The sequence below is a fragment of the Chelmon rostratus genome, chromosome 15 (genome assembly GCF_017976325.1).
Source record: "Chelmon rostratus isolate fCheRos1 chromosome 15, fCheRos1.pri, whole genome shotgun sequence".
In the NCBI taxonomy this organism is placed as follows: Eukaryota; Metazoa; Chordata; class Actinopteri; order Chaetodontiformes; family Chaetodontidae; genus Chelmon; species Chelmon rostratus.
Window position 1 is genome coordinate 15,526,096 of NC_055672.1, and position 27,059 is coordinate 15,553,154.

General features: G+C 44.2%; 2 protein-coding genes across 2 annotated transcripts; both read left to right on the forward strand.

Annotated features, from left to right (window-relative positions):
- Positions 1 to 16,076: 16,076 nt before the first annotated feature.
- On the forward strand, positions 16,077 to 22,863 carry LOC121618153 (delta-like protein 4). The gene is made up of 11 exons (XM_041953481.1): positions 16,077 to 16,493; positions 16,595 to 16,846; positions 17,355 to 17,412; positions 17,928 to 18,191; positions 19,059 to 19,119; positions 19,378 to 19,508; positions 19,601 to 19,770; positions 20,031 to 20,250; positions 20,340 to 21,081; positions 21,215 to 21,323; positions 21,465 to 22,863. Exons 1-11 carry the CDS (start codon positions 16,440 to 16,442, stop codon positions 21,468 to 21,470), a joined length of 2,067 nt encoding a protein of 688 aa, XP_041809415.1. The 5' UTR covers positions 16,077 to 16,439; the 3' UTR covers positions 21,471 to 22,863.
- Positions 22,864 to 23,911: 1,048 nt separating this feature from the next.
- On the forward strand, positions 23,912 to 25,532 carry LOC121618717 (glutathione-specific gamma-glutamylcyclotransferase 1-like). The gene is made up of 3 exons (XM_041954281.1): positions 23,912 to 24,282; positions 24,435 to 24,470; positions 24,895 to 25,532. The coding sequence occupies exons 1-3, from the start codon at positions 24,112 to 24,114 to the stop codon at positions 25,312 to 25,314; spliced, it is 627 nt and encodes a 208-aa protein (XP_041810215.1). The 5' UTR covers positions 23,912 to 24,111; the 3' UTR covers positions 25,315 to 25,532.
- The last annotated feature ends 1,527 nt before the right edge of the window (positions 25,533 to 27,059 follow it).

The window sequence follows — 27,059 nt, forward strand, 5'->3', positions numbered from 1 at the left end:
GAATTTATTTTAAGGCAATGTATATTTAGGCCATCCACATTCATATTTTGGGTGTTCATACTTATATTTAGGCTATGTATCTTTATATTGAGGCTATTTGCCAAATCTATCTGCTTAAACCCTGTGTAATATCCCTATTTGTGTTGAATTCCGTGATTTGACTTTAAAAAACAGGATTTTTTTAAAAGTTTTTTGAGTTTCATTGGCAATATGGAGCACCAGTCATCTGCACAAGTGGTTGCAAATGGCTCTATATTCACAAAAAGAAGTAGAAGAGAACAAGACACCTCTGTTCAGCTCTCGTTGGTCGGCTGTGGACATGGCATGAGAGATCCTAATTGGCTAAGTGAGTTGTCAATCGAAAGGCCTGAGTGCAGCGGCAGGCTTGCCTGAGTTATGATGGAGAAGACATGAAGGATTAGCATGTTGCCAGCTAATCTGAGGTGATAAAACATCTTTTTATGGATTATTACAGTGTTTTGGACAAATATTTTACTGGATTGGACCAGCTAGACCTTTGCCAATGTAACCAGACCTTTTTTGGTCTGTGTTATAGATTGTTGGATTACTATGAGACTTCATATGTGAGTTGCCGCTATTTAATAATTGTTTGCTGTTGACGTTGATGCACCTACAGTCTTGCAGTCTAACAGTCTTATGACTTCTCAGAACAGAAAGGAGCATCCCATCACTACAGCGAGCACTCTGCTGTATGTGAATCACAGGAGAGTAAACTCGTAAGGTGACTGGGTGTATCGTTTATTTGCTCAGCCCTTATCTGCTGCCTGCCTGGCCTCCTGCTGACCCCGAGCATCTGGCTGACACAGTACCAGCAACACAAGCTGTAAAACCCACAGGTTGTAAAACTTGGACTCTTACTCGTCAGGATCTTGTTTGCGGCCGTGTTTGTCCAGGGATGCAAACTTGTCATTCGGCAAAAAATTGCCATTTTGAATCCAAAATAGTTCATTAGTGTAGATCTGATGAGTTTTTTAAGTGGGGGCGTGGGGGAGTATCCTTCCTGGATCCCCCGAACCCCATGAGAGTCACATCTTTATTACCTTTTTTTTTTTTTGCACTATTTACATCCCTGCTTTGTCTGGTGGTTGTCATGGTATTACATTTAGAAAATGGTGTGTCGGTGTTCCTCTCCCATTCTACCAAGCGTCCTTCACTCGCCCCCACCTGGATCTCTTTCGAGTGTGTCAAGGACATCAGAAATTAGTGCGTGAGCTCGGTTGACAACCATGTTTTCTCATAAACCACCATTTTATCGTGCCACAGAGCTGATCTCTGCCAGTCAGTGATCATTTGGATGTGTTGTCCAGTAAAAAAAAATATTTTGTTTTCAATTGTGATGCATTACATCATTCCACTGTAACTGCTCTGTAATGATCTCTGATAATAAGCTGGGTTTTGCTTCCAGGACGTGATTGACTAATGGCTGATTACAGAGTGGCTTCTATCCTTGGATACGCAGTCGGCCATCTCCTCATCAGCAACAAGCCAGCAGTGATTGCTGTACCAGTGCCCAGGCAGAACGCAACTGGGTGGTGGTGATTGCCTGTGCAGAGTGTGTGCCACACATAAACTCATCATTTGTAAACAAAAGGGACCATTTCATTTCACTTTTTGTACATTTATTTTACTTTAATGACTCTGCAAATTCTTAGTCTGCTTATGGTGAACCTGCACAAACTGGCACCTGTCCATGGAAATGTGCCAGCGATGTATAAATGAGTAATCTTTCACTGTGTGAAAACAGCCGTTTTTGACGTTGTACATGGGACAACATTTAGCAAGAAACTTTGCTTCTTTTTTTGTTTTTTTAATGACATCGTAGAACTAGTTCAAGCTGACTTTTTTCCATGAGAAGTTAGGGCTTTCTAGACAGTAGAGGTCCCTTTTTTTCATTCTCCCTTTCATAGAAAAAAACTTTATATTGTGTAAATAAAGATAAGAGCCACATGCTATTTCATCTTTTGAAATTTATGGTGGAGTGTGGGTGTAACAGAGCTCACAGAGCCCTAAAAGGAGACATTTTTGCAGAGGCTTTACAGTTTCCCATCAAGCCTGTGCCTTTGCTCTCCGTGGCAGCAGGGCCAGAGCACTTTCCCGTCATTATGAGGGCTCCAGAGGAAAAGGAGAAGCAAAATGGTTTCCAGGTTCTAATCTGAAGAGGGAGGGGTGAGAGAAGGTGGGGGCTCGGTCGCAGGTAGCTCCGTCAACTGTGAAGACACTCTGGGCTGTGGGAAACCAGCACACAGTCGTAGTGGGTCACAGTGACATGACATTATACGTAAAAAAAAAAAAAGCTGTTCCCTGCCATGTCCTGCACAGACACACACACAAGCACACATTCACTGTGTTTTGGACTAACCAAGCATATTTCACTGCTAAGATTATCAGTCTTTAATGCTTATTCTCAGGTCGCTAACCAGAAGCAGCCATTAGAACAATGAGCATTGTAATGTCTGACAGTGACAAACCCCTGCAATTCTATGAGTTACACCAGGGGATGACACCCATATGGGGGGAAATGGGTGTAGATTAGGAAAGGAAATGACACAATGTCCAAATTTAATTGTGTAACAGACAAAATGACAGCGGAGGTCCTGAGTTTCAGCAAGTTTCATGTCCGCAGGTTTTAATAGCAACAGGACATTGTGACATTGTCTGCGTCCAAAGTGCTCTTTTCTGTACTTTTGGGTGTTTTCATACTAAACAATAAAGATAATTACATTTCAAAGATGTCCAGCAGTTTGGATAACGATCACAAATTAATTAAACACTTTTAAAAGGCTGATATTTAACACCTTACGGATGAACTTCAGTTCAGCATACTCAGCAGGCAAGGTGGGTCCTCCGGCAGGGTTCCCACATTGTCCCCTGTCCAGAGGAGAGTCTTATTGTCTGAAGAGGAGCCACGTAGTCTACAGAGGGTCCCATTCTCCTTTGTGCCCTGATAGGTTTACCAGCAGCAGCATGGAATAAGGAGTCACTCTGTCCCATAGGACAAACAGGAACCAGTCTGAATGTGGCCCAGATGCTTATCTGTTTCTCCTATGACTAGTGTCTGTGCTATGGAAATCAAATGCCACTAATGCTGCTTTAATAGTCCTTAAGTCAGGCTGTTTGACCCAGAGCCTGTAGGCATACAGCAAGAAGAGAAAAAGAAGAATAGTTTGCATTTTTCAAAATTTGCTTTCTTGCAGAGGGTTTGATGTGAAGATTTCTACTGCTGTCATGTCTGTATGGCAAATATGAAGCTACAGGCAGGAGATGGCTCTTAGCACAAAGACTGGAGACGGAGGAGAACAGCTAGCCTGGCCCTTTCCAGAGGTAACAAATCTGCCTAACAGCATCTCTCAAGCCTACAGACAAACAGGTTACAGAGTACTGAGCCATGCTAGCCTGGTTTCAAGTCGTTTTGCTAAGCTAAGCTAAATGGCTGCTAGCATGTGCTACATATAACATACAAACATGAGAGCAATATTGATCTCATCTAACTCTGCAAGAAAGTCTAATGATAATATTTGTAAAGTTGAAATGGATCAGATATAATGTGCCAATGAATAATTGTTGGAGGTGCTAGTAGGCAAATTCTGTCACCTTATAGCTGGAGCCTACAGCCGCTTATCTTAGCACAAAGACTGGAAACAGCTAGTCTGCTGGCTCTTTACTCTGGATTTTTTCCTCTATTTCAACAGATAAACAAGATGTAGCATATCAGTCTGAGCTTTAGAGGTGGTAGGTGGATTTGTTAAGTTTTGGACAAAACCAAGCCAGCTGTTTGCCCTGTTTTCAGTCTTTGTGCTAAGCTAAGCAAGCGGCTGGCTGTAGCGTTAGCTTCATGTTAACTGTACAGACACTCAAGTCTCATTGAACTTTGAAGAAAGCACGTATTTCCCAAAATATCTAACTGTTCCTTTGACCTAAACAATAAATGAAATGTAGAAAAAGTGTCACTCATTAACATCCTTGCATTAAGTTCTCTATCTAGATTTTGCATCAGCTGTTCTTCTGATATCTGGCCAAATCTGAGCCTTTTAAAACATCCACCTCACATGTCTGGGATGTCCAAAGAGCTCTGAGCTAAACCAGCAGCCCTGTTCCATGTGAATCTGTTTGCCTCTCCAACTGATACACCTGTAGTGAAAGACACCCAACAAATGGTTTCTGGGCTTCCAACATCACACAAAACATCACCAGCTTTAATGTTGTCATCCTGCCATCTTCCCCCGCAGAATACTGGCTGCCATGGTAACAGTTTTTAAGGAGCTTGATGATGAGGACAAATAGGCCTGGCAGGAGGGAGCAGAGGACGATCATCTTCTGCCACCAAGACAAACACGGGACATCAGGTTTGTCTCATCTTCATACACTGTGAAAAAGGAATGTGGGGAACTAGCCAGCTTCCAGACCAAGATCACCATTTCTACGCTATTTTCATGGCATTTTTTGCTTTTACTTGACAGAGGAGAGTGACAGGGATCATGGGAGAGAGACTTGAACTGAGGACACTGAGGTTAAATGGTTTTTGTGTTGCTCACTGCTAGCCAAACTGTACAACCCTCTCCAAGATTTTATCAAAATTAAGAGAGGCTATAAATAAAATACTGCCTAAAAAAATAACTGCGAAAGCTGAAACAGATTAGAAAAGTAGGCAAAAAGTGCTGGAGCCAAAATGCAGTATGTCAATTGTCCTGGTGATGAGCTTCAATTTGTAGTATTTTTCGTGTCCCTAACGGTTGATTTTTGCTGAAAAGGAAATCAAGAGCTGCAGAGCAAAACAAATGCACAGTCATTCCAAATGAGACATGCTGTATTTGTTCCTGTACTGAACTGGAAGCACTCCTGTGATACATTGTGACATAATTTAAAGCAAACATGCTTAGCTTTGCATAAACAATCAAAGCCGGAGAACAATCCACTCTCCTATAAGGGAGGAACTTCCTTCTGATTTCCCCTACACTTGCAGGAATATTGTTATTTTACAGTGGGGGAAGTTGTTTTCGTACTGAATCGCAGTCATTTTTCACGCTCCTGATGACTGCCAGGGTCCCTTTTCCCTCGCCTTGCAACATTTCCTTATCAAAGCAATTTTGTAAAACGGTTACTTATTTGGCTTTATATCAAAAGCCATGTGAGGTTCTGTGTGTGTCGAGGGCTAATCTCAAGGTTGTGTGCTTAACTTGGTTCCCAGCATAGTTCAGCCTGGCATGAGGTAGCAACTAGGGAGCAAATCCAGCTGCAAACAGGGCCTCATGTGTGACCTGCCCCCACTGTCCAGGGGGGAATGACTTTAGGCATAGTTTGGGGTGGGGGGGTTCCCATGTCACAGCTAAGGTCATGCTGATGTTGTAGGCATGCTTTACAGCATGTTTTTATTTTTACTCCTTTGACAACCCTCTTGACTCTACAGAGGCCTTTAATTCCTGGTCCCACTCTGCTCACTGTCAATCTCCGCATCCCCGGGGGTCATTCCCATCCCTGGGAACATTGGTTGTGACAGTAGGATTCCCGAAGGGCATGGTAGAGAGTAGATTTGACAGAAAAGCATAGTTTTGTAGCTCAAGAATTCTCCGCTGCAGCCGAACGGAGGCAGTTTGCGGTTACAGGCGGCTCTCTGTAACGAGAGGCCGTGTGCTCCACCCAGGAGAACGAGGGAGTAGAAGGATGTGTCACCTCCCTCTAGAATAGGTCACTGCTGTGGGACCTTGATGATATAGGTGAGAGCAGGAGGGCTGATTAAGGGCCAGGATGTGTGTGAGACATCCTCTGATGTTCAGGAATTTCCTCATTAAAGAGGGTCATGTTGATGGTCAATAGGAATCAGCCTGCGGAATAAACAGGGGTGGTGCCTCCAGCAATTTCAAATAAACACACTTTTCATTTAGTCAACATGGAAGCGGTTGTCACAAATATGTGCATTTCTTAAATGTGCCATTTCCTTTGCAGTAGGCCAAAAAATCTGTGCTGTTCTCTTCAAGGTCAAAATAGCAATTTTGCTGGAACTGAATGCGCAATTTAATCCACTTTAATATACTGTAGGCCATCCATGCATGTTATATACAGTATATACATTTCTCACTGTAGATCAGCCTGTCACATAAAGTGATGAATATAAAAATGCAAAGGAAGTGAAATAGCATAAAATTAGAAAATTTCTTCCAGTTAGCCGATAGTTAAACATTCTGGATAATATATATTTTAATAGCCTGAATTGCAGCAATTATAGACATTTAACATATCTGTTCAGCGTACGGTTCAGCACTTGGGCCACATCGCGGCCCGGATTTTGTTGTTGTTTTTTTCCCTTTCCTGGCTCACCCCCTTCTCATGTCTGACAAATCGTTTCCAGCTAATTTACGATGGTCAAACTCTGGGAGAACAATACCCCGTGGACGTAACATGGCGCAAGCTCTACCACATGTTCCAGAGAAGAGTGAGGTGCTCGCAGGAAACACTTACTGAGATAACAAGATAGTACGGAAAGCAGGGCCACTGAAAGGCCATGCAGAGAGGAGGGCTACAGACGAAAATCAATGGAGTTCGCTTTAGGCTGGCCGCTAAAACTGAGCATCACGTGCAAATATTGTACACATGTCGTCAATGTGTTCTCCACGTATGTTTTCTCTGTAGAAAGGATGTTATAGCCCGCAGTCAAACTGTTTTACTGAGTCATAACTCAGCTGATTGCAATATAAAAACATGGATGCTATCCTCGCTTCGACCAGTTGGCTGACCATCCGAGTCTGTGACATCAGACCAGCTACAGCCTTTGCCAGGATAAACAGATCCCCACCAACATGATGGGGCAGCTGGGGTACGACTCCTGCAACCAAGCAGGGAACCACTGCGGACCACTGTCACTATCTCTGTCTCTCTCTCTCTCACACACACACACACACACACACACACACACACACTGCTTACCCTGCCTCCTGGTGAGAATCAACGATTTGATAAAACAGTTTAGATGCACATCTGCAGAGGTTGATTATATGTATTTAGCCTAGATAATCATTTCTGGATCTCATGTGCACTATAATTACAGACAGCACCTGTGCTTGGCCCACCTGCAGTCATTACCACCAATGCCAAGCAGCAATTTAAGCATAATTATATCAACAGGGGGAAAGGGAAACATTCAGCCGCAGCACAACTCAATAAATTTACTATTAAAAATGCTGCTGTGTTTTCATCATGAGGGGAAAAGCACTGTCTCAGTAGGATTCCTGGAATAATGAACTACCAGAAACCGCTGCATGAGAACATTTAACCCCCCCTCCATGCAGATCAGTGTTTCAATCTTGCCAGCTGGGTTAGGGTTGAGCAATACAGGTGACACGGAGGACAGCAGGATCAAGGTTATCAGTCATGCTAATTGATGAGCCTACTTGTTTTCACTGAGCCCAAGTATAGGCAGGAGGAGGAAAAGGAAAGCAGTCGTCAAGGCTGCCTTGTTTTTGTTGTGAGGACAGAGGTGAGAGGTCGAGCAGAGCTCCGAGTTTTTAGCTTATTAAACCGATCCCTCTGTTTGCGAGTGAGCTGCAGGGTGGCGAAGGGTACGTTTCTTGTCTATGCAGTCATTCTGGTGGGAAAAGAGAAACAGGGAAGTGGCAAGCCCTCTTAAGATCAATGAATGCGGTGGAAAAAGGAGTGGCCCAGGGCAGCCAATAGTGGCTGGGCCGCAGGGAGCTGCGGGGAGATAACGTAAACAAGGAAACCACCTGATGTGAGCGGGGTCAGATAAATGCTCAGCCCTCCGCTCAGGCAGGTGCTTCCTGAGTCCTGCTCTCTCAATCAGTACGGTCTCGCTGCCCTCCTCGCTCGCTTTTCCTCATTCTTCTTCTGTTTTCTCAATCTGCCACAAAAGGTTTTCCTAAAAGTATCGTGCATGATAGCCACGTTTCAGATTGACCCACAGTCGCTGCCTGTTTTCTTCTCGCCGCAGCCCAAAGCAAACATTCGGGGACAGTAAAAAGCCGAGCGCACTGAGATTGACTGAAATGATGATGATCATACAGGCAGTAAAGATAAGAGCAGCTTGCTGTTTGTCACTAGGATAGCAGACAGTGTGTATTGGTTAGCATGTTCTGCAGAGGTCTGTGTGTGTGCAGATAAAGGACCTCTACCTTTGAAAGGGACATTCAGGTGAATACTGGGGACATTTCTGTGTGTGTTTCAGCTACACGTACACAGACTGAGAATGCCTCTTCAAATCCAAGCTCACCTCTCCTACTGCTCTTTTCCCCTCTCGTTCTTTCTTTTTCGCTTTGCTGGTTGGTCTGGGATTGTTTTGTGCTGTCCAATGAGGAAGGAAGTCGGTGTGAGAAAGTGCCTGTTTTTTTGAGACCAACAGGAATTGGCCTCATCACAAGCGGTTCCTTTTTTTGCCGCTGGAACAATGCACTGGCGTCACACCCCTCGACTGGACCTCGGCATTTCACATGGAAAAATGTTCCCAGAATTCCGCTCCCAGGCTCGGGGTAAGGCCGAGGATGGGGTGAGGGTAAGAGGGCGGGAGGTGGAGGGCGGAGGGTAACGGCTGTTAGCGGTGCGGGTGACATGAAGTGACCACTGGACACTTGTCACTACCACAGCCAGGGAGAGTAAAGTGGCACTTTCAAATAATGACATGTCAACAAAAGCAAAAAAGAACAACAACTTTATACTTTCACTGCAAACTAAAGTAGCAGAGTCATCACTGAAGACCCTGCCATATCAGATTCTAGCTTTAGCTCCTCACTGCAACCCTACATGATATCACAAACGCTTTCCTCCATAGATGACACCACTCTTTAGCAGGCCTGAAAAAGTAGCGTTGAGTCAGCGTCTGACCACGCAGGCCGGCTGAACGCTCCCCAGGAGTTACTTCAGCTTCTCACAGTGTTTGTTATAAGTGCCGGACAAAAATGAACGATAGATTCTTTTCTGCTGTAGCGAGCTGGATACGCACCAGGTCTGCACTGCCTCCAGGAAAGAGCCACGCGCTCAGAAAGGCCAACACGCCACATCTCTCACACTCATACACGCTTGCTGTAGCTGTATGTGCTCACTTATGGGACCAATCACTGCTGTAAACCCATATAATCAACTCCGTCTGACAGTAGTGTTGATAATTGTCTTGCACATTGATCTAAATGCTTTATTTCTGCTACTTTCGTGATACAACATATGAAAGAGTTTGTTTATTTACTGGAAAAATAATACACACGTAGCACAATTATCACAGCAAGTAAAGCAAAGCACTTCTTGATTAGTATGTGTAGCATGATTATGTACCCTGCAGCTTATGATTTTGGGAGCATAATGAAACATGTTGCTTTACGCGCATATCAAGCTGGTGTTTGTGCACTCGCACCCCATACTCAAAAACTCAAAATACTCGGTACATGTAGAGGTCCAGACCTGCATTTACTGAGTCAACACCTCAAAGCTCTAACATATACAGAGTCTGTGAGCATTTTATGGCACAAAAAATATTCTTATATATTGTAACATACTGAGCTATGCTATGATGAGCATAGCTATGAGGGAGATTGGTGCTTAATTGATTTCTGAAAATATTTTTGTCTGGTAACTTTGGCGGATGACTGCAGTATTCTGACCACCGGCTGGCAGACATGCATTTTACCTTCCATAACACCGATCATTAGAGTAGCATCAGTGTGGCAGCCACTGCTGACACTGGTCCATTTGGATTTAATTTTTAGGATAACTCATTTTTAAACAGGCTGTAATATTGTCTAGTGACTGATTCTCGCCCAGATATCACCCCCAATTCTTCCCCTGCAGATAGAAACATGGACAATATGAACCATTTACTTTATTTCAAAACATTAGTTTGAATTGAGGGTACTGACCTTATATGTATAAACTTAAAAACACACACAACTCTATGTAATATGGTTGGTAACACAGTATTGCACTGCACTGATTTTTGCTGTGGTCCTACAGCATTGGGCTGCAAGATAAACAAATTACCCTGCTAAAATGTGCAAGGTCGCCACTTATGATATCAGTGTCATTCATCACCCCGGCTAATAAATCATCATGGAGTGTATGAGAACACAGACTCTGAACAGAAAGATTAATTTGCACAGTGTGTTTAACTATTCATCTAAATCCATTAGAAGTGCTCCAGCTTTGAAAGAAAACATCAAAAAATCCATATGTATGCATCTAGGAGCAGCATAACGGGCATCGTTAAGTTGCTACGCCACTGGACGGCGATGAGGAATCATCCCTCTGACACATTTGTTTTTTCCTCATATGGAAGAAATCGTCGTTTAAAATGTGAGCATCGCGCAGCGTGATGCATTTTTGAAATGAGGGAATATTAAAAGCATGACATCTATCCTGTGAGTCTGGTCTGGAGAGCACAGAGTTCTTGAGAGACGTCAGATATTGGACAGAGACATGAAAATTGCCTATGAGAGCCAAGTCAGAGGGGTAAGAACTGGGGCATCTTGGGACTAACGGGGTCAAGTTGCAACAACACTCCACGGCCATTAGGCCTGGCAGCGAGGGAGCTCCTCCTGGGCTGCAGGGCAGAAAGTAGGCTGAATGCACCACCGCTGCAGAGCATATTCATCACTGTAAACATGAAACCCGTTCACACAGTCTCATCAGTGAAGATCCAACCTCAATGAGCCTTCACTAAACAAACAGGCTGCACCCAGACTCCTCACCACCAGGCTCCCACTGAGAGAATCAATCAACCGGCATCCAGTCAGGCCCTGTTGTCTCAGTACGAGGCTGGGTAAGCATGGACGGAGGCCTAAATGATGTCAAACATGGTGTGAGGCCCACTCACTCGTCGGCCACAGGAACACAAAATGGCCATGGTAACGTATACATCTTCCATCTGTGCTGTGCACTACCGTTAAAATCACTGGCAACAATCAGTCTACACAAAAGGATCTGCATCAGTTGTTTGTCCTGCAGAGTGGAGATGGGTTTGTGTGTATGTACACAGTGAGCAGTTATGAGGTCAACAGCAGTTCAGCTCGCTAAATGGAATCCAAACAAAAGGTCACGTTTCACTCTCACGGCTGCAGAAAGCTCCTGATGACTCTTGGAAGGACAAAGAAAAGTGGGGCTCTCGAGAGCCCACGCACCCTTGGAGCCTCTCACCTTCAGAGACGCACGTCCTCACGCGGTACCCTGAAACACAGCGCTCCCATGCACAACGCCAGCAGAACAAATTCCCAAGAATCCCTGTTCGAGAAATCGGAAGCAAAGGTAGGAAACTCTTTGTGCATAGACCAAATGGGAAATAGGAATTTCAAATCATCAAAGGAAAAAACAACGGGCCCTCCAAAAATACTTCTGGATCCGTCTGTGTAAATAAACAGTAATATGGTGTAGTTTACTGTAGAGGTCATGTGCCTCTGGTCAGGAAGTGGAGGATGAAAAGCAGATTAGGGATCATTAAGTCTCTGGATAATTAAACCAGAATCACAGGCTCTTATCACACCAAATCACAGCATCTAACAGCGCTGGCATGCCGATGTGAAATTACTGGACGCTAATCACGCTGATGGTGTTCAGTGATTATGTTGAACTTCCCCGATGGTGACATTGAGGCCAAAATCCTCGCAACTTTGAAGATTAATATTGGCTTTTCCTTTGATGGAAATTTCCCCTGATTCACGAAGCCAGGCAACTTCAATAAAAGACAATTAATAGGAGCTCTTTAAAACGCTGCCTGGGGCGCATCTGCGCCGCCAAACCCCCACAGTGCAGCACTTAAAGGGAATGCACCTGTTCACACCTCAAACTAACAGGTAGATTGGTGTGTGAATTGCGGGTCCGGGAGGCCCGAGGGCTCGTAGTCTCAGGCTGGCCTTCCTCACAGGCTAGCGGGTGCTGTTTTAACAGCCCTCTTCACACCAGCACGCTCTTCCCTCGCCTCCATTTATCTCTTTCCTTTTCCTGCTGTGAGGTTTTGTCTCGTGTAGAGCAATGATGCTTTGACTCTGGCGGGGGAGGATTTCCTTAAGACTACAGTAGCTTCTTCCACTCACACAATTAGCCGGTAATCACTCAAGAACTGCTCGGACACGAAAACATGTTTGGCTTTCGTGGGAGTGTCCTTCACATGTTTGTTTTCTGTTCAAGTGCAACCCAAACAGCAGCAGCGGGGGGACAATGACAGAAAGGCGCTATAAAACGGAAATGCATCTGCTTCACCGTAGCAGGACGTGACATGGATCGGCTGGAGCGACAGATGTGGTGATGCCTGTCCCTGCTGATGCTCCATGTGTCAAAGGTGGAGCCGCTCTGTTCGGATCAATGTCGCGTATTGGAGGGCTGGTCCGTGCCCCGGCTCTTGGCGCGCTGGCACACACGTGGCCTCGGATCACCCCGACCTCATTTATGCACTTTTAAAAAAACATGCGTGTAAATTACGCCGTAGACATGAATGATGTCATGATGCTGCCATCCACCAGACGTAGTGACAGCTACATGCATCACGACATGGTGTCAGTGACCAAAGGGTGTTGTTGGTTGCGTCGTAAGGGTAGAGGAGTGCTGACATGGCTGTGTTTTGTCAACAGTAGAGCAAGAGGGTGGCTGGAAAGTTCCAGAACGGACCAGGGCTCTTATTAGGCAGCCAGCCTTAATGTCAGGGTGTCTAAATTCAGCCTAATGTCAGCTGAAGGTATGAAGGTTTAAACTGAGTGGAACCAGACATCCAGAACAGCTTTCACGCTGGGGATTTTATGACATATGCATGCTTGAGAAATCAATTTTAGGTCCAAAAGTGACACATTTAATAATATTGATTTAATATTATATGCCTCCTTGAGCTTTTAATGAACTGGCTTTGTCAAAGCAATTTACTGCGGCCGACAACAGACATGCAGTCATGTTTTCTCCTCAGCAGCAGGAAATTCAACATTTAATCCTTGCACAGTACAGTAAAATTTTTCTGGAAATTTTCTGCACACGCTGAACCCCCATACTTATTTCCAAAATTCAAGCTGAAACAAATATCCCCGAAAAAAACTATGCAGAGGCAGTGTTTGAAGGGGCAGCGTGGGGCAGCGTGGTGCTGTGAGAGAAGGAAACCACCCCTCGCCTTTCTAATTGCAGCAGCAGGTGATTTCTCCTCCGAGGGCGACATGCTTAGACGCCTCAGATCCATTGGCAGCACACATCAAAAGCCCCATTGATTGGCCGGACAGATTGGGGCGTAGAGATCAAATGCGCTGTAAAGAAGTGTTAAACTGCTGTGCATTAAACGGGGCAGATTTCGGGACTAAAAGGAGCCATCTGTTAGCACTGTAGCTAATTTCCTATTGCACTTGCCCAGATTGTTGCTGCTATTGGAACAGTGGCCAGAGCCACGCAGGCCAGCGGAGCAAGGGGGAGAGTAAAGAGGAGAAAGAGGCCTTAGTGTATCTAAGGAGACGCACTATATGAGGAAAAAGACGGCTGAAATATAATACCAACACATAATGACTCCACACAATGTTTTCACATGTGACAGTGAGTCAGGTGACCTTTCTCTCGTGTCATCAGGTTCACTGTACTGTCCAGTGCAAATTAACAGTAAACACATATTGGCATTTAGCAGAGGACAATTAATTTAAGAAGGTCTTTGATCCCTGCTGTATTGATGGGGGGCGCAATCATCTCCACGTGTTTTGGAAATGTTTCAAAATTTGAAGATGTGTTTTGAGTTGCTTACATTCACAAAAGCCCAAAGTCCAGGACTGATGAGAGCCCAAACATATTTCGAGGAATGACATTTCAAACATCTTGTTGAAATCAATAACCTGCAAACAACGTTGAGAAGCTTTCCCGGGAACAAGCATCAGTCTGACAAAGAACCAAACCATTGCATCAGGGGGTTTCTCACAGAGCAGCTTGCCTAATAAGTCCGAGTCCAGAGGCACTTTCATGCCTCTTCATTTCCCAATCAAAATGTTATTTTTAGGGTTTGGATGCCAGCTGAAAAGCCATAGAACAATCAGAAGTCAGCTTTACCAAACACTGTCTCAAAGAATAATGATGTCCTACACAAGGCTGAGATGGAGCTGCGGTGGGCCGGTGTCTGTTTCCAAGGCTGTGTTTATACTAGAGCAACACAGCAGAAAAGTGCCTGTTAGATTATTGTTTGCATTGGCCAAGAGTAAATAACCCATACTGGCTGAAATGTCCTATTATTTCAGGCCAGGCTTTTTGGCTATTTATACACACAGAAAAAAATAAGAGAAGATAAAATGAGGAGATTAATAGGTAAATATTAAGAAAAGCCATGCGAGTGCATCATCAGAAAGGCACCTCTCCGTGTCTGATCCAAGTTTTTCTCCATGCGGCCACAAGAAGTTCCAGTCCAAGCATCAATGCTTGTTTAGCACAGTCCAAAGCTTTACAAGGAATTGTAACCCGAGGCACAGTTGGGAAACCCTAACCATGCTCCATAAAATATTAAAGTGAATGGATGTTTTGACGTGTATGAAGGAAGGGCAGGAGCACCATTACACTGCATACATCTCTCTGCAAAAGAGATTGATTGGGCTCTTAAGTCCGTGGCTGCTCTATAAACTAGTGAGATGCCACACTGATGCGTGAATTCGAGTCATTTTAGACACAAAACAGAACAGCAGCGCAGGATTAAACCACGCAGGGCTGCATTGATCCTCCACAGGATCTGTGCGATTAAGTCAATGGTGGGAACGCCAAATGCTTCAATACAGCAGAGCTGTGAGATGTCCGGGCCTCTTAGTCACACTGCTCCAGACTCAATAGTCCATTGTCTCTGCTCCGAAGTGGAACCTCAAACCTATAAGTCAAAGGTGGGGGCTTAGAGATGAAGTCATCTCGGCAGGAGAGCTGTTCAGGCAGACACCTTCGTGGCCAGGGAACAGTTCCTAAATCCTGTTCCCTCACTGTAAATCCTCCCCATCAAGCTGGCCTGCTGCTGCAGGGGTGATAAAGGCAACAATGCCTGTGCCCAGCATGAGTTTGCATGTGATAAAATGTATATGGCATGTGAATTTATTTGCTTAGCAACCTCTATATACAGTTTTGAGTTCATTTTTCTTTTCCCTCTTGGAACAATTATACATACGCTTGAAAGGGGATTTTTCTTTTCTTTTCTTTGACTGGCTCTGGTGGATGTTAGTTCAACAAACATTCGCTACATGTTGGATACAATCTGAACTTCAATTTATACAACTCATTTGCTTTCAATTGAGGGTATTATGAGTTAAGATGCTAAAAAAAAGTTCCTGAGCAGCTGGGTGCCTATTAAGCACAATAAACAATCACTTAAAATATATGGTCTTCTCCTATGTGTATGTGTTTCTGTGCCTCAAATAAGCTTTCCAAATAATAACTCTCCAATTGTATATGTATGTTTAAAAAACAATTAAGTTTGTTTAGGGCGTGTGGAAGTATTTCCCACTAAACACATCATTATTGACTTTATCCTGAACTGCCTTGGACGGCCCCTCTTTACTCCTTTACGCGCCAGGTTTTTGTAAAACGCGGGTTCCTCAGCTGATTTATGTGTTTTGCAATAAGAATCCATTATCATACAGCTGTGGGGTTATCTCCCGCTCCATCCCTATCTAAAATAAACACAAGAAACAAGAGAGGAGGCTGCGAGGTCACAGGCGTAAATGGCGCTCGGGGTGTCTAGGCGCGTGAAGACGCACAAACAGTCAGTGATCTCTGCAGAAAAATGACTGATTCTCATGTATCTTACTGCTACTGAGCCTGAGCCTCTGGTTGCCAACGGTGACTTCACTGACCCTGTTGATAATGAACTATTCTACCTTCATTTGTTTTCGCAACATGTCGTATTTAGGTTAAAGGGACGAACCATCTGCACGCAGTCCGCAGAAAAAGCGCTTTTTTTCTGGAGCAGGTGAGGCAAAGACAACCTCTTCCACAATTACCATGACTGATGATGATATTCCGAGCAGAAAGAAGGTGGAGAGGAGAGTGGGCGGCGTCTAATGCTGACTGACAGCGTCTGTAATGGCACTACACTGCGGTATATAAACAGGGAGGGACGTCAAACATCCTTCACTAGGAGTCACTATGCGCTGATGCTCCGCCACACGCCCGCATCACTGTTGGCAACACGAGCCTCGCATCAGCACAGCAAACTCAAACCACATCTGACCGGCACGATGGATGGGCAACATAAAGACCGCAGACAGACTCACTTGTGGATATTGACGTTACTGATATTTGTCTAACCTCGAGCACTGGATAACTCGCTCTTTTCCAACTTCCTACTCTGGATACGGATTGTGGAGCTGGATCTCGACCTTTGGAAAAGGATTATATTTATTCCGATCACTTTATTGGTCATCACTCCGTCTGCGCCATCACCACTTGGAATAGGAGCGTTTTGTTGGTGGACAAACTGATTTTTTAAGGATACGCACATCAAACTCTAAAGGATGGCCGTTTGGTTCACCTCTGTCCTCGCAATAGTTATGACAATATTTACTCAGGTGGGATGTTTTTTTTTAATCTTTGCAAATCAGGAAATAAGTATTTTAGAAAAAAAAAAAGTTGCATTGTTTTGTTGTGCTCACTCTTTGTATTCTTTTAGGTTCTGGGATCAGGTGTATTCGAGATAGATCTCCATCACTTTCAGAATACTAAAGGTTTGCTGGCAAATGGACTTAGTTGCAGCATGACCGGCTGCAGGACTTATTTCAGGGTTTGTTTGAAGAACTTCCAGACGGTGGTGTCTCCTGGAGACTGCATATTTGGCAAAGTCACCACACCTGTTCTGGGCACCGACTCGTTCAGCATCCAGCAGGACGCCAGGCTGCGTCTGCCGCTCAACTTCACCTGGCCGGTAAGAGCACCTGTCCCTCTGTGCGGACCAAACGCACCAAATTCAACACGATTTTCACATGAAGCGACGAGATGAAACTTCCTCCCTGTGACAAAAATGCTTTAAAAACGTTTTATTTTTTGAGGAAAATCATTAATAACCTGTTTTATTATTTTATGGTCTCGATCAAATCAGCTCAACCTCTCAAATCGTGCACTTGGCACGCTGAACACTGTAGATCAGATGATAAGTGGTTCATTGCACCTCTGTGTTGTCCACACTGCGTAAAGACAGGATAGAGTACAACTATGAAAGCATTCATTCCCACGTATTTCCAGCTTGCGATCATTTCTAGCGAATTAAAGTGAAATCTATCTATTTTATAATATTAGATTCCTCTCCATGACCACTTGCCTTACATCAGCATTTCAGCGAAATAAAGCTGGATTGACAGTAACTAACTAAACATGTTTCTTTTAATGTAATTTTTGGTTTTTGGTGACATTTATTTCCTCATTTGTTCCCACAGGGTGCTTTCTCATTAGTTATTGAAGCCTGGTATTCTCCTGCAGCGGACCTGCCTGGAGGTGAGGAGACGCGCACCGCCTGTCCACCACTAGAGGGAGACATCCCATGAGTAGCATAAATGACTTATTACCTGTCGCACGTTTCATCAATAACCCCCACTCAACGTGCTGGCAAACGCATCTGGCACTTCCAGCGTCATGGATCCGTGTTTGTTAGGATGCCTTATGAGTCACACGGCAATTCCTTACAATCAAATCTCTCCAACACAATCGCACTTCCCTTGTTTTATTTTTGGCATGCATGGGAAAGTGTACAGGCTCAAGTGAGAACGCGAAGCCTTGCCAAAAATCCCATGACAGCCCTTTCCTGGATTTTACACCTTTTTTGTTAGGTCCTTCAGAACAGGGGAATAATGTGAAAGGAAGAGGAAATTTCAGTATATAGATTGTGCATTGTCACACAAATCACTAAAGGGATAATTGTTAGATTTATCAAGCGCACTATAAATTGTTGTGGACTTGAATACCCCTGCTTTAAACTAATCCTGATATGTCTGATGTTCTGTTCTTCCCAGACACCACCAACCCTCAATTCTTGATTAGTTCTTTTGCCATCCAAAGACAGTTGGGAATAGGGCATGAGTGGTCCCAGGATGTGCAGAACGGGACGCAGACGGAGCTAAGGTACTCATACCGGTTCATCTGCAATGACAATTACTACGGGGACACTTGTTCCAAAATATGCGCTCCGAGAGACGACCATTTTGGCCACTACACCTGCAAGCCTGACGGGCAAATAGCCTGTCTGCCGGGATGGAAGGGAGAATACTGCCAAGAACGTAAGCAAGAGTAAAGACACCATATGGACACTTTCTTTTGTTTGTGGTTAAAGGTCACAAGGCAGATTTGGCCTAGCGTTTGGATGAAAGTCTATAGGCCCGAATTTACGGAACACAGCATAAATAATACATGCTTACCTGAAAGACAACTTGCATAAAGAAACTTTTGTACAAATTGTGGGCATCTTTTGTTTTATTCTTCCGCGATATAATTCTCAAACACTGAGATGAATACGCCTCAAAGTGACGCACATACATCTGAAAACAAACACTGAGTTTGGAGCTTTAATGTCTAAATTGCCTGTCACGCGATCACAGGTGTGTGTTTTCGGATGTGACGCAGCCGAACGAGGGGCTGTTCGGGTGACATTTGAGGACAGAGAGCCCACTTACTGGCGCACTTTCTCTGTGGGCGCGTGCGGCTTTAATCCAGGGCGGTGGTCGCCCGGCAGCGCGCGCCGGGGTTAATCGCGGCATTATCGGCCGCCACGCGCCACTAAATTGCGGGCTCTATTGTTGAGGCGGTGTAGGACGGCAGCTGCAAACGGGCCTCGAACTGCCCACCGATAACAATGGGGCAGCTGTCCTGCTTTTTTTTTTTTTTTTTTTTTTTTTTTTTTTTGAGAACAAGCATCTGCTCCGCACGAACCAGCCGTTTAACACGATAAAACCATGCAAAATCAATGTCACATACAGCACAGCGCACGCGCTGCGAATTATGCTTCCTATTGAAATGGTCAGGTAACAGGTTTTAATGTGCGCGGAAAATCATGTCAATGTGATAAAAGCCTTATTAACAGCTTGTTATGAATGCGCAACTAGAAACCTTGAGCTTTAATATCCCTGTCTTTTTTTTCTTTTGCACAGCAATCTGTCTTGAAGGGTGCAATGAAAGGAATGGAAACTGCACGTTACCTGGAGAGTGCAAGTGAGTATTCACTTACTTGTGTGTTTGTTGACTATTTATCATTATGTAATTAAATGTTCATCTCTGCTCATTGGCAACAGGGGGTCCACAAACTGCCAGAACACACTGACTTACAATAAGCACAAAAATGACACATTCGTTCAGCGCATTTAAATCATTAAACAATCTTTAAGTACCTAATTATGTAACAAAAAGGTTGATTTTAGGATGTATTTCTGTGAGCCAACAGTCATGTTTCACTGTTTTATGTATGAGCAGATGCAGAGAGGGCTGGCAGGGCCTCTTTTGTGATGTGTGTAAGCTCCATCCATCCTGTAAACATGGTACCTGTAAAGAGCCGTGGCAGTGCACCTGCAAGGAAGGCTGGGGAGGCATCTTTTGTGACCAAGGTGTGTAACTGTCTCTTTCTCCACTCTGCAAGGAAGCTGAATGCAATGCTAGTGCTGCAGATAAAATAATGTCTCCACCTGTTCGTTCTCAGATCTGAACTACTGCACCCACCACAAACCCTGTGCCAACGGGGCCACGTGTATGAACACAGGCCAGGGCAGCTACACCTGCACCTGCCTGCCAGGCTTCACCGGGGTCAACTGTGACATGGAGGTCAGGGAGTGTGACAGCCAGCCCTGTCGCAACGGAGGCCACTGCCTGGTGAGTCCGGAAGTCTCTCTCTCTCCTTTCCCACAACACAGGCCTTCCTGTTTTTGTTTTTGCCTCAGTCTATCTGCTGGTCCAGGAGGATGCTATCGATTGTCAAGTCAGTAGATGACCCAGTTCACAGAGCGGGGACTGTAAATAGAATTCAAACTGAGGATAATGGGGTTCGTCGGGGCAGTCGTGAACAGGATATGATAAAACAAAACATCTGACAGGGAGCTTTTAGATAAACTTTATATCTTTTCCCCCTGCAGGACTCTGAGAATGGCTATAGGTGTGTGTGCCCGCGGGGGTTTGAAGGGACACACTGTGAACACAGGATGCTGACCTGCGCAGATACACCCTGCTTTCATCGTGGCAAGTGCAAAGAGACGGACAATGGGCATAGTTACACATGCGAGTGTCCGGCAGGCTACACTGGACTTAACTGTGAGAAGAAGGTGGATAAATGTACCTCACTGCAGTGCACCAATGGTAATACATCGTCCTCTCTGCATCAGACATCTTCCCTTTCTGTATATTTGCATTAAAAATAACTTCTGCAATGCTGTTTTCTTTTGCAGGTGGACATTGTGTGATCCACGGTAACCTGAGGCTGTGCAGCTGTCGCTCAGGCTTCACAGGTCTGCGCTGTGAGATCAACATCAACGAGTGTGCCAGGAACCCCTGCGCAAACGGCTCCACCTGCATCGACCGCATCAACGACTACACCTGCACCTGCCCCCCAGGGTACACAGGGCGCCACTGTGACAAGCCAACTGACCGCTGTGCCTCTCAACCCTGCCTGAACGGTGGGACCTGCACCATCGGAGCAAACGGCCAGCCGAGCTGCATCTGCCCCGCCCATTACAGTGGCCCCCAGTGCCAGTCCGACGATGTGCCTTCACCCAACACCCCCAGCCCCAATGTAGGCTGGGAGTCCAATGACAAGCTGAGCTTGGCAGCCATCAGCTTGGGAGTGGGTCTGGTGGCTGTTCTGGTGCTTTTCTGCATGGTAGTGGTGGTAATACGTCAAGTCAAGAAGCAGAGAAACACGGAGCAGGACTCAGAGACCATGAACAACCTCTCCAAGGGTGACTTTCAGAAGGAGAACCTCATCTCCACTCTAGAACTCAAGAACAACAATAAAAAGATCGATTTGGAGGTGGACTGTGCCAGGGAAAAGTCTAATCACAAACACATCAACCACTACCACCTGGACTATAAAACCTCCACGGGGTACAAGGATGAATTGTCTCTTTTGGACAAAGATGAAAACTGTGAAAAGACAATAGAAGAAAAAAAGCATTTGAGTAGAATGTACAGGTGAGTGCACATGCAAGGTGTGTTCTGGTAGTGTTTCTGCCACAAAGCATCATTTGATTAGAACATCAGGTAATTGAGTTTTTTCTTGTGTTCTGTATATTGTACACTGACACGATGTATCTTCACTCCACAGTGAAAGGCCAGAGTGTAGAATATCAACAATATGTTCTTCCAGAGATTCAATGTACCAGTCTGTCTTTGTAATAGCAGAGGAGAAAAACGAATGCATCATTGCAACCGAGGTAAGCTTTTTCTCATCGTCACTCTGCTGTCTGCATGACCTTCATTATTAACCAGAAATCATTTTCCTTTCTGCTATTTCAGATGTCACATTTACAGCTGAAGCAGTCACTGAGATTTCTTTTCATCTTCTTCCCTTTCAGGTATAATAAATAGAAGATATATTATTCACTGTCAATCATGTCCTTGGATTTCTTGTGGACTGTTTACAAGTGTGGAGAGACTGGGATTTATTTAAATGTAAGTTGCTGCTCTTGAAAACTTGATAACTGGATGGAGCCGGTGTGCTCTTTGAACTCAATAGACCTAAAGCTACTAATCTTTGTGAGAATGTAAAGACTGAAAAGACGGCGGGAAATAATGAGCAAATCTGACTTGTGGACGCGCCTTCGATGTTTTCGACTCAAACCCTTGTCCGCTTCGTCCAAGTTCGTCCGAGGGCTTCAGGCCAAGACGTTTGTGCCTGCGTGTTGATTTGAAGAAGAGGACTATCATGATGTGCTCCTCTCCACCTTATTGCAGTAATCAGCAATCATCAAATCAACTTACTGCCAACAAGCCTGTGGAAGGAGCGAGCCTTTTCCATTTTTTGTGGCCTGCAATGCGCTATGCAAACAAAAATCAGCATTGTGCTCAATCAAAAAGGGACAAAAACTACTGAAAACGGTTCATTTTTTGATGGATATTTAGAGTTATCAGTTTTGTAAATCCTTTTTTTTAATAACGAATGTATGCAGCCTAGATCACAAAGCCTTATACATTGTGCCCCGCCTTATCTTGATTCCTTTGCACAGCAAACTGGAGGCAACATAAAAGATCAAAAGATGCAATACGCTGTAGCTCCATGCAGGGAAACTCATGATAAGGCCTTGTTTTACCTTATGCAAGATCACCCTTAAATAAAGACAAAGAAATACATGAAGTGACTATCGTACCAAGGACGCCTTCAAAGGAAATTACTGAACCAATAATGTTATTTTGTAAGATTAGTATTTCATTAGTAATTTAAGAATATGAAGCACTGATCTTTCTCTTTCTATGTTTTATAAGATTATTTTGTATATACTGTATATTTATATGTTGAGATTAGAAGTATGAGCATCTGTTTTTAAGTTGACGCCCAGAAAAGGTGAATTTATTTTTAAAGTGTTGTTGTTGTTGGTTTTTTGTTTTTTTGTTTTTTTGGTTGTTGTTATAAAAAGAAACAATGAATACATATCTGGTACACTGTTTGTTTGTTGCTCTTCAATGGTTGAGTGTTCATGTGGTCGAATAGAGATCCTAATTTAAATGTTGGAATCATCTAGAAACTTTACGTGTGTCAGCTGGTGTGGAAGTGGCTTCATTGTCTATAGATACAGTCATATATTTGGCCTGGTAGCATTTCTGATGATTCCATGTCTATGTCCATGACATCTGTGTCGGTGTGATGTGAAATCAATGTGCTAGCAATCATTCAGTGGACAGTATTGTAATTGGCGGCGATGTAAGGAATTAAACAAAAAAGGAATATATTTAAAAACATCTGTATGTGAAAATAAAGCATCCTCGTGGTCTCTCTGCAGTACGTCACTGCTTCCCTGAACTGCTGTGTCTCTAGATGTCGTATCACTGAGGCTCTGAGGAACAAATCACCAGAGACTCAGCTTGGTTTCTCATGATAACTCATCTCTTATTGCTGTTGGCTGAAAGAGGCAGGGGATGGAGGGAGATGAGATGGACTCAATAAGAAAAATAAGATGCCCCTATGGTATAGAAAACATGATAAAGAGGTGTATGGTGCACTTCCAGTGGAAACAATATGATGCAGTCTTGCATGTAAGGCTGCCTTACATGCAAGAATGACAGGAGTTTCACGTCGCCAGAGTGGAGCAGTGCATCTTACTGCCACTTGGGGGCGGAAAGCTTTGTGTGAAGTTGGAGGAAAAGAGTTTCCACCACTTTCACATGTTGGCTCATCAAATATCAGGGGGAAGAGACAGGCAGAGGACGAATGATCTCAAGCAGTGATCCGCCTGTGTGAGCACGACAGCGCCAGACAGGCCTCAGCAGAACACAGACACCTAATGAGCTTAAGACAGCACAGATATAACAGTCCCAGCTATTCATAGGCAGCGTGATTACCTGCTGGACTAATACTGGCTGTTTGACACTCAAGGGTACATTTTTTTTAAGAATTAAATGGTACTAATAATACCGGTCTGTCAGCTTTTGGCCATGATGTAAGAAATCTAAAAAGATGGGAAGATTCAATTTAAATGTCACATTTGTATTAAGACAGAAAGAAATAATAATTTTGTTACCAGACCTTCAGTTTAGTAAAACCACATTCAGTGAATCTTTTTAGGGAATTTATCAGCTCATTTCTGGTAACGGCAGCAAAACAGCAGGAAAACTGTGTGTTTTCCCCACGATCGTTACCACTAACGTGATTCTGATTGGATTATCCGTTCAACTAACCCCGCCCCTTCTTCCATGTAATTGGTCGACACCGTCTCGCTCTTGATGTGCTCTGAACAACAAGTGCACGTGTTTTGTACATCGGGATACATAGGAGAAACGGACAGCATCCACGCATCCAAACGGCGTTTTTGACGAGAATAAGAATAGAGACGAACAGGCGCTTCTCCTCATATGACAGGATCTTTATATCTGGATGATTTTCCCGCCCTCAGCTCTTTATAGCGGCTGCGGATGTGTTGGAATGTCCAGGACGGGGAATACAGGTGAGCAGCTACTTGTTGACATAAACGACCTCGTCTCGCTTTAAAACACAGCCAAGACATTACAATGAAACCTCAGGACACTGGAAACGAAAAGAGCAACTTGTGGATATTCGGGTATGGCTCCTTGGTGTGGAAACCCAATTTTTCTTACAAAAGGAGTCAAATCGGCCACATTGTGGGATACAAAAGGCGCTTCTGGCATGGAGATAATTTCTATCGAGGGAACAAGGAAATGGTGAGACACTTACTCCAGTTGGCTCAAACATTTCCTGATGGTGTTATGATTTCAGCTGTTTCTTTATCCCCCCCAGTTTATTATGTGTTATTCTGAAGTTGTGTGATGTGCTGAGTCCTCGTGTCCTCACTGTGTGTCCTTGCTCTCCACAGCCCGGCAGAGTGGTCACACTGGTGGAGGATCAGGAGGTGAGTGTTGTTGTTTTGGTAGCTGCCAGTCCGTTTGACACTGTGTCTGTACAGCAGGGCGCAGCGGGTTGGTTATCATTACCAAGCGGGAAGTATGATTTTAACCCCATCACTGTGAGTGAATGTCCCATTTTACAAACAGCCCCAAAGAAGAATTATTTTAAGGTCTTCTATAGCCCTGAAGTTGGGACGCTGTGTGAGTAGTAGTAGTACAGAGACTTATCCTTCTATCATTCACATCAGTTTGATACAATATACAGGCGACTACTACTGCAGTGATTACAGTTAAGTCATGAAACACTTATATCAAGCTATAACTAAAACCTGATAGAGTCAATCTCAAAAAGACAAAGGCATTTTTTTTTTTTTTTGCAAGTGTGATGTTGAAACCACTGTATCTCTTTTCCACTTGTTTTCCCTGCAGGCTTGCACATGGGGGGTTGCCTATGAGGTGACTGACTCCAAGGCTGAAGAGTCCCTCCAGTACCTGAACATGAGAGAGGTTGTGCTGGGGGGTTACATAATGGAGACGGTAGAGTTCATCCCTCAGGAGAAGGGTCAGGCTCCTCTGTTGGCCCTCGTCTACATCGCTACTTCTGACAACCCTATGTACCTCGGCCCGGCCTCGGACAGGGAGATGGCTGCCCAGATTTCTGCCTGCAGGGGCAACGCGGGCCACAATACTGAATACCTGGTGCGCCTGGCAGAGTTCATGAGGCTCTACTGTCCCGAGGTAGAGGACGAGCACCTCTTCTCCATCGAGGCGGCTGTTCTGAACATTTTCCACGACTGCGGAGGGATCAGTCACATAGACCCAAAACCCCGACTGCTGGGAGCTACATAAAAGGCTGCATCAGGCACTCCACATAATGACAAAGATACTGTTTTATGCTGAGTGACACAAAAATCAAGGGTATTCGGTGCTTCAAAGGAAAGAAAATATAACAGTGGTGACATTTTGGGTGGCTGGCTATTTCTAGGCCGTAACATAACCTCACAGAGTTATCTCGTGTTCCTCAGCACTTTACTTTTGACCTCCTTTCGTGATATTTTTGGACTATGTAGAAAATATGTAGGTTATACATGCTTTACTGTATACTGTGTACAAATTTCAAAAGCATATGATGCTTTTTTTCCTCAAACCTAGTCCACACGTGCGGAGGTATTTCCTCCTGCGTTGTCCAAAAAAAACAATCCTGTTGGCATACGTCCACAAGCGCTGTTTAAAAAAAACTTTCTATGCATATGAAAACACTAAAACCCATTTGAAGAACGAAGCTATTACCAGAAAGCAGCTACGTTTTAAGAAATACCTGCGTGCGGGTGGACTAGGCATCAGCCTTAATACCAGGTGGGCTACCTGGTCATTTTGTGTGATGCTTTCAGAGATTCACACTAAATGATGACTTCTCTTATTGAATGTACAGTGTCTTACACCTTTGTTATAAAAGGGTCTCAGAAGCGATTGTATACTCTGTACATTTGAATAAAAACACTAAAAATCATTATGGAGAACATGGTGTTCATTATCTTTTTTTTTTCAATGTTTTCAAGTATGAACAAGTCCTCCTATACGTTTGCATTACAGTGGAATGCTTGAGGGCACATCACGTGGCCCATTAATGTAGTGCTGTTGCCTCTGCCGCACAGGAAATGCTGACTTTTCTTCAGGGAGCTGTTAACTACACAGGCCAAGCAGCTTTAAGACATCTTTTGTTCATTTACAGTACATTGCATACATGCATGAGTTTGTGTTTATTCTGGAAGTTTTGGGGACCTCAGAGCTGTTCTGTGCAGCTCTTGTGACAGATTTAATGAATATAATACACGTCACAACCAGCAGGCTATGAAAACATTTACTTTCATAGTGCTGAATCGCCAGAGTGTCCGACCTCTTTAAGCTCCAGTGGTGGGTCCTTCCTTTTAAATCCCTGTTTTGCAGCCAAGCATTCCTATAACACATGAAACTCTACTTTAAAATCTATTTTTGATGCCCAAGTTTCCAAAGAAAACAAATATGCCATGGTGAATTACATGGAAATGCATGTAAAGTGATACATAAACATCTAGAATATTTCATTTGAATATATGCTTAAGCCATATATTCAAATATTTCACTCAGTGTAAAGAAACCTCAGGGGCCATTTAAAGGAAAACTCAAGCATAAATCATGCGCCTCTTGTCCAGTGCAATGTCCAGTGGAAATCTGTGCATTACAGTGCAGAGAGTTCAGCTAGTAGAGGGACACACCATGGAAGAGTGCCAGCACTTCCAGCGTAGTCACAGCGTATAGGAACATAGCTGGGAGGCGGGGTCCGTATAGGGTTTCTTTCACTGTCTGACTTTTGATCACGTTACTCTAACATGTGCACATGTTGTACTTTTTTCAGAAGTAGTTTCACCCACGGAACAAGCCCACAGTCTGCACATTTCTATGTAGCGCTGTTCCACATTCCTAGAAGTCAGCTCAAAACTAGGTCAAAGGTTTGAGCTGTGAGATGGAGCACAGCAACATACAGCTCAGCGAAAGCTCACATGCACAGCACACATAATGTAGAAAGAGCCACACAGAAAGTCTCCTGATTCTTA